Source organism: Thermobia domestica, chromosome 7 (genome assembly GCF_964235325.1).
Source record: "Thermobia domestica chromosome 7, izTheDome1.hap1.1, whole genome shotgun sequence".
NCBI classification, from domain to species: Eukaryota; Metazoa; Arthropoda; class Insecta; order Zygentoma; family Lepismatidae; genus Thermobia; species Thermobia domestica.
The window spans coordinates 290,828,960-290,835,125 of NC_137460.1; the positions used below are offsets into that span (position 1 = coordinate 290,828,960).

General features: G+C 35.9%; 1 protein-coding gene across 1 annotated transcript; it reads left to right on the forward strand.

The window, feature by feature from the left end:
* The first annotated feature begins 3,178 nt into the window (after positions 1 to 3,178).
* Positions 3,179 to 5,935, forward strand: LOC145691032 (uncharacterized). The gene has a single exon (XM_081766603.1). The coding sequence runs from the start codon at positions 3,206 to 3,208 to the stop codon at positions 4,751 to 4,753; it is 1,548 nt and encodes a 515-aa protein (XP_081622729.1). The 5' UTR covers positions 3,179 to 3,205; the 3' UTR covers positions 4,754 to 5,935.
* The last annotated feature ends 231 nt before the right edge of the window (positions 5,936 to 6,166 follow it).

The window sequence follows — 6,166 nt, forward strand, 5'->3', positions numbered from 1 at the left end:
AATGCGACATCTGGAGTTCAAGATGACACACTATATATCACGCGCATGTCCAGATCAAACCACTGGAGCTGGAGAAGCGAAATGTGGTATTCACGTTTATTGCCAATAGTAGATATCCACAAAAGGTCAAAGATGGCCAATATGGCTGTAATCCGTAGTCAAATATGGCTGTCATCGTGAAAAATGAGTTTTGTGTATGTATGTTGTCAATTATGTTGCATCTGACAAATGCATCTGACGATTGGATTATGGATCTTCATTCATTCGACCCGTTGAAATAAAGAGATCCACCAGTAACCCGACCGAAGTACAGAACTTGTCACCAGGCGGCAGCTATCACCACCGCAGCAGACGACTGAAAGCATCATAGAACGGAGACTACTATTGTCTTTTTTTTATTTATTTACCATTTCTATTATTTCTTATTTGTTATTCTTGCTTTCATTTCCTATCCTGTTTGTATTATACATAAATTAGTACGTCATTTTGAAATCATCTTCTTTCATTTGACAACAGTTTTCAAACGGTGCGCTACTTAACATCCCTTGCCTTTGAAACTTTTGATTTGGACCCCACCTGGCACCCTGCTGAGGCCCTCAGATAAGACGCTTTTACTTTTAATCGTTTTGGTTTGAAAATAATGTCACGCGAGCTTTTCTGTTTTCACATTTGTTTGACCATTTCCGATTTATAGGGGTGGCCATGGACTTTTCAATTAAGTTTTTGTTTACATTTTGACCGCCACCATTTTGCATAGGGTTGTCGTAGAAAGTCGACTTTGCTCCATCTTCTTTCATTTCACAACTTTCAAATAATATGCTACTTAATCCCCCTTGCCATTTGAAACTTTAGAGTTGGATCCCACAACGTGTACCCTTGAAAATGATGGGATATATGTTCGTCTAGTACCAACTTCCCAACCGTTTCAAAACAAATAACCCGGTTCAAACTATTTTGCCAGCTAGTAGCTTTTGCATTGCAAGATATGTTCTAATTCATGATATCCCACCTGCAGGCACGTATAACTTTGAGATATGTTCAGTTATAGCATATCAAATGTAAATACAATTGTCTCATTCGGATGTCAGCGGAGCCTGTTCATGACCTTTCCTTATTAGGAAATGGACGCAGCCGTAAGCACGAGCACAGGTGACACTTCCTGCTTATCTTCTTATACTTCTTCCTCTTTCCTTGAGTTGTTCATTGTGAAAGTCTACGCTTTGGCTTAAATTCAGCGGATAGTCATGCAAGAGATTCTTAACGAATGCATTTCAGAATTCAGGCGGTACGCGCCATTGCAGTAATACGATATGTTATTATAAATTTATATGGAATTTGGTAAGTTGAAGTTAGGTTACTTTGAATACCCTAAATTCAATGATGCATTGATATGTAAGCGTTACGAAATCTTCGACGCACCTTGTTTGAAAGCAGAGAATATTCCTGTCCATGAATAACGTTATATCCGTGTTTTTTTTTTTAAAGAAAATTTAATGCAACGATGCCTACCAAAATTTATTCCTATCATTATAATAAGTGTTAACCCTAGGAAGTCCAGGGGGGGCTTCTCGAACCCACTCGTTTGTATTTCTTGAAAAAACCCGTCGTAAATCTTGATCAAAATATTGACAATTTTATTTATTGCCTATTATTACTTCTTTGATAAATCCACATCATTAATGTACATTTCTATTTAGTAACCTGTAAGTTAAAAATTATTTCAAAGTAGTGGGCTCATTGAACCCCTTTCTTGGGCTTCCATGTGACATATGGGGCGTATAGTTTCTAAATCCGCCATCTCCAATTTTTTTTAAAAAATGAGGTAAGTAGATTTACTGGTATTCCTTTCCATGCCCTACATGATGATGAAAAGAGTTGTTTGAAATGTCGCCACCTCCACCCTCAATTACTGCTTTAAAGTTCAGGGTATTTTTCAAAAGCCGCCATCTCCACTCAGTAGTGTGTTTGTAAACCCGCCATTTCGATTCTATTCTATGCTATGCTATGAATTGAAGACCGACGTTAATGAAACAAAGTTGCAAGATGTTGTTCAACTCCTAACGAAACACTTCGGGGAGAATTGGCGTGCTAATTCAAACTTAGCCATTTATGTTGATGCTGAAAAGAGACTGACTGCGTCAACAGAAGAAAGTGTAGATGAGGATTAGGCTGAATGCCAGTGTTCCGAACATGATTCTGATGAGAACTATATCTGAAAACAGTGTAAAGATCACTTGCAATCACTTTCTTGTTGGTAAAGGTGGCATTTATTCCGAAGTTCCCATCCTGCTATGTCAGGCTATGTTAGGTTAGGTTAGGTTAGGTCCCAATAGGTTAGATTAGGTTAGTGAGGTGAGGTTAAGTTATCTTATGTTATGCTAGGAGACGATATTTCTAAACGGGCTGGGAACTTCGGAACTTGACCTGTAAATGTAGCTAACGTACTATGATTAGAGCTTCATCTTTTCCTTGTTTGTGCACATTATAATGTCACCCAACAAGTTAATATCGTTGTTTAGATTCAGTTTATCTCCATCTACTTTTCTGTTCTGAAATAGTTATCCGAAAGTATAATAGTAATGATTTGGAAGCAAATAAACCCCCCAAAAACTTAGGTACGTTTGTTTCAAAGTCCTCCATCTCCAAAAGTTGTTTACAAAATCCGCCATCTCCAAACTGCTTTCTGCAATAACCGAGAAATAGAATGAGAGAGATTTTTGTCACTTGGTAGTTATAATGAATGTCCAAAAAGCAGTAAAGTATTTCTAAAAAGAAAATTTTATCTAACATAATCTCTGAGTTATCAGTTTTTTCTGTTTTTCTCGAAACTGTTTATGAAGGAGATGGCGGATTTAGAAACTATACGCCTCATATTTTCTACAAGTTTATTTCCTGAAGTTAGCTTTTTTCTCGTTTGTATTTAAAAAGGATTGTGTTCTTATGTTGGGAAACAGCATATCAGCCACGAGTAAGTTCTGAATGCTTATTCTATATACATTTCTTGTAAGATGACGTTATGTGAGTTATAGTATGTTATACTGTGGGTTCGAGAAGCCCCATCCCCCTTGGACCTACTTGAGGCAAAAAATTATTGCACTTCCTAAGGTTAATCTTTATATGAAACCTTTGCTTGCGAAATATTTTATTATTTTTTGAAAAACAAAATTCTTGTATCTTTTCAGTCGAATGCAATTAAATCCTAAAAATGCCGAGAAAGAAGCAACCTTTGACATTACAAGCTATTGCTGCACAGAAGATTGCTGTTACTGTATATAACCAGTGTCGTGATGGTTGTTATGCGGTATCCTCGGAGTATCCTTACAGGAGGAGAAGAGCCCTTCTCAAACGCCACACAGATCGAATTCGGCAAAAGTTTTTGAGAAATGTTCCTCACTTTGTACTTAATATAATCAACGAAGCGATACTCATGACTATAACTAGCTGCTTTTATTTGACGGGGGAGAGGTTTATTGAGAGTATTATAACTTGTTTGCAGTTGCTTGGTGTGCTACATCATATTAAGCGTATAAATTACTCGAAATGGCCAACCTCTATCACGAACTATCTTTATAAGAACTTAAATAAGCTGACTGGGTTGAAAGCATTTGATTTCAAAATGAGTCAAGAATGTGCAGGTTTTATTAAAAGAGCTTTGAGAAATGAGAATTCGTTAAGGCGCTTATATCGAAATTTTAGGAACCTTGTTAGTATCTGCTTGAATGGTATCTGTACAGATCAAATGCTGTTAACTGTATGTGCAAGTTGCACAAAAGTACAAAGTTTGGATGTAGGAAATTCATTAAATGTAACCGATCGTAGTGTGCAAGTACTCATTTCTTGTAAAGATTTACGCAGACTAGTATTGTCAAGCACATCCGTAACAGTGCCAGTGTGCGGTACGTTATTACTAAACCTGTCTAAATTGGAAATAATCTGTTATAATCTATTCGGATATGTTCTCCAGTATATTTATGAAAACCAACCATCAAATATTGTATTCAGTCTGATAGGTTTTCGCGGTCATGTTGAATCAGACCTACATCTTGAATTGTTGGCTAAAATGTGTCCTAACGTTGTATTTGCCAGCTTAAATTTCTCCAGAGGAAATGAAGATTTGACTGAATTCTCTTGTGTAAATAAATTACAAGTGTTGGAATTGGTTTCTTCATTCAACCACTACTCTGAAATGTTGCTAAATTATGCAGGTGAACGACTGACGTCACTATATCTAAGTCGAGCGTTTCAATTAAACTTACAAAAACTAAAAGTGATAAGTCACTCTTGTCCTAACTTAGAGAAATTAATATTGGACAATTGTGCATTTATGAATACCTCATCCGCAATACTTCAGAATAATTTACTGCGGCCATTTCGAAAACTGAAGATCCTAAGCGGCTATGTTAGCTATTCGTTAATTTATTTAGAACTGTTGTTGCTTAAAAGTCCTAACATTGAAAGTATCTTTCTGGATAGTTTGCCATATGTGGACGATGATATAATACAGAGAGTGGTATTGAAAGGAGGTTTAAGACAGTTAGAACGACTTACAATGATTCGTAGCACTTGTACGATAAAAACTGTACGAGTACTACTCGATCATTGTAAGAACCTGAAGGTTTTATCAAATCTATACAAATGGGGAAACTTGACAATAAAACAGTTGGACGAGCTAAGACATGAATTCAAAGTCAATAACATTGACCTTGATATTACAACTTCCTGGTGTGAGCCCTTGTCACCTGCAATTTCATAGTCTGAAGATATTCGAAGATGTTTCTATGGTGTAGTTTATGTATGTAAGATTCTTTATTAACTAATCACCAATATTGTATTTCTTTTGCTAAATGTATGCTATTTGAAGATGTTGATATAGATTTTAATGATACAGAATTTTAAAGCTATATTTCAACTTGCAACGATAATGTTTATAAATTTAATATTTATACTTTTTTATTCGTGTAAATCTGGCTTAAGGGCCAAGATTTGGGATAGAACGAGAAAGAAGAAAAACAATTTATTCCGTTACAGTGATTAATGTTGATTTGCGAATTTGTATTTCAAGCTTGTGTTATTCTTTCTGTTCTTGCAATAACGATTCGCATTTGTTTATGGTTGCTTAGCAACCAGATCAAGAAGAGCTGTTTATTGAAGGTAGTGTACTCAACATCGAATCTTGAAAAAAGTAAGTGTATAAACGAATGTGAGTTCAAATAATATATTTAAAGCTAATATATGAAATTTTGATATATTCTCTAAAATATGTTTCCTTTGCATTTATTCTTTAAGCAATTTTTAAAACGATAAAAAAGCAGAATAACGAACTAAATGAACTGCTAAGGTTATAAGCTTTCAATGTAAGATAATCATTATAGTAAGAGTTCTGAGATCGCTGGTTCGTCACTTCCTTCAAGTTTACAAGTTCATGAAGTACGATCTTCCGATGATCTCTTCGCATTAAAGAAATGCCATTTTAAAATAAAGTTCCTTTGTTTATTTTCCTCTACATCATTTTATACATCACCGGCTTTCCTTTCTAAATCCTATTCAGTACTGTTTTTCTCTGAAAATTTTCCAACTATTTGTTGTTCCACTCAACTCATCCCCTACCTCTCTTAATACGCACACTCGGCAACGATTTTTCAGTCTTGTTACAATGTCTATCCTTCTGCTTCGTACAATTTAAAGGAAATGTATACCGAAACTACTGCCAAATTCGACCGAAAACTTTCCTGCTTTGTTATGAAACCTAAGCTTTGTCATTCATATCTTTGTTTTGATTTCTTCATTTCCTCATTATCTATCATTCTTACTCTCTATATACCTGGCTCTTTCAATTTGAGATACCGATACATTTATGCGCATAATTCTATACTTTCTAACTGCTCTGTCTGTTCAGTTCGTCTACGTATTTTCCTGGATTTCAATTAAGTTCATATATTATTTGGTCTAGGAATTAATTCGTGCGGGTGGACAAGAGATGGCGCAACGAACGGAGCGTCCCACAGTCCCGTGTATCCACACATGTGTTGCAAACCCCTGTCATCGCGTATCGTTCGTAGTATAGGGCAGTGGATTAAAGCGTCAACAACACCAGTTTGTAGTTAAGTGAACATGGCGCAATTTGTGCCTGATAAAGTGTTTTTGCGGGGTGTCCTGCTGCATTACT

Coding starts and splice junctions, on each gene's coding strand:
- LOC145691032 (XM_081766603.1), top strand. CDS start 3,206: ATGCCGAGAAAGAAGCAACCTTTGACATTACAAGCTATTGCTGCACAG.